The 366-nt window shown below is 53.3% G+C and overlaps 1 protein-coding gene across 1 annotated transcript in view; it reads left to right on the forward strand.

The window, feature by feature from the left end:
- The window catches only part of LOC119592896 (phosphonoacetaldehyde hydrolase-like), a 36,463-nt gene that overhangs the window by 1,446 nt on the left and 34,651 nt on the right, over positions 1-366 (forward strand). The window contains exon 2 of the mRNA XM_037941789.1: positions 39-214. Coding sequence (XP_037797717.1) covers positions 39-214 — 176 coding nt within the window. The remainder of the gene's footprint in view (positions 1-38; positions 215-366) is intronic.

Below are 366 nucleotides of genomic sequence, written 5' to 3' on the forward strand. Positions count from 1 at the left end.
CCCCCCCACCCCCCGTCTCACCCTCTCTCATCACACAGGCACGCTGGAATGCATGGCGGCACTGCGGAGCCAAGGCGTCAAGATCGGGTCATGCACAGGTTACCCGGCTCCAATCGTTGACAAATTGAAACCCATTGCTGCTGCCCAAGGATATGTGCCCGATGTTTATGTCACTGCTGACGAAGTGCCCCAGGCCAGACCGATGCCCTATATGGTATGGTTTGGGTGTGAGAAGCCGTGGGGTGGTGATAGATGTTCGTGGTAAAGGAGTGGGGATGGCGCAGTTTTAGGATAGTTAACCCTCTATTTTGATGGGAATCGTTTTCTATGATGGTTATTTACGTTTCACCACTGGACTCCATTCGG

This window comes from Penaeus monodon, chromosome 31 (genome assembly GCF_015228065.2).
Source record: "Penaeus monodon isolate SGIC_2016 chromosome 31, NSTDA_Pmon_1, whole genome shotgun sequence".
In the NCBI taxonomy this organism is placed as follows: domain Eukaryota; kingdom Metazoa; phylum Arthropoda; class Malacostraca; order Decapoda; family Penaeidae; genus Penaeus; species Penaeus monodon.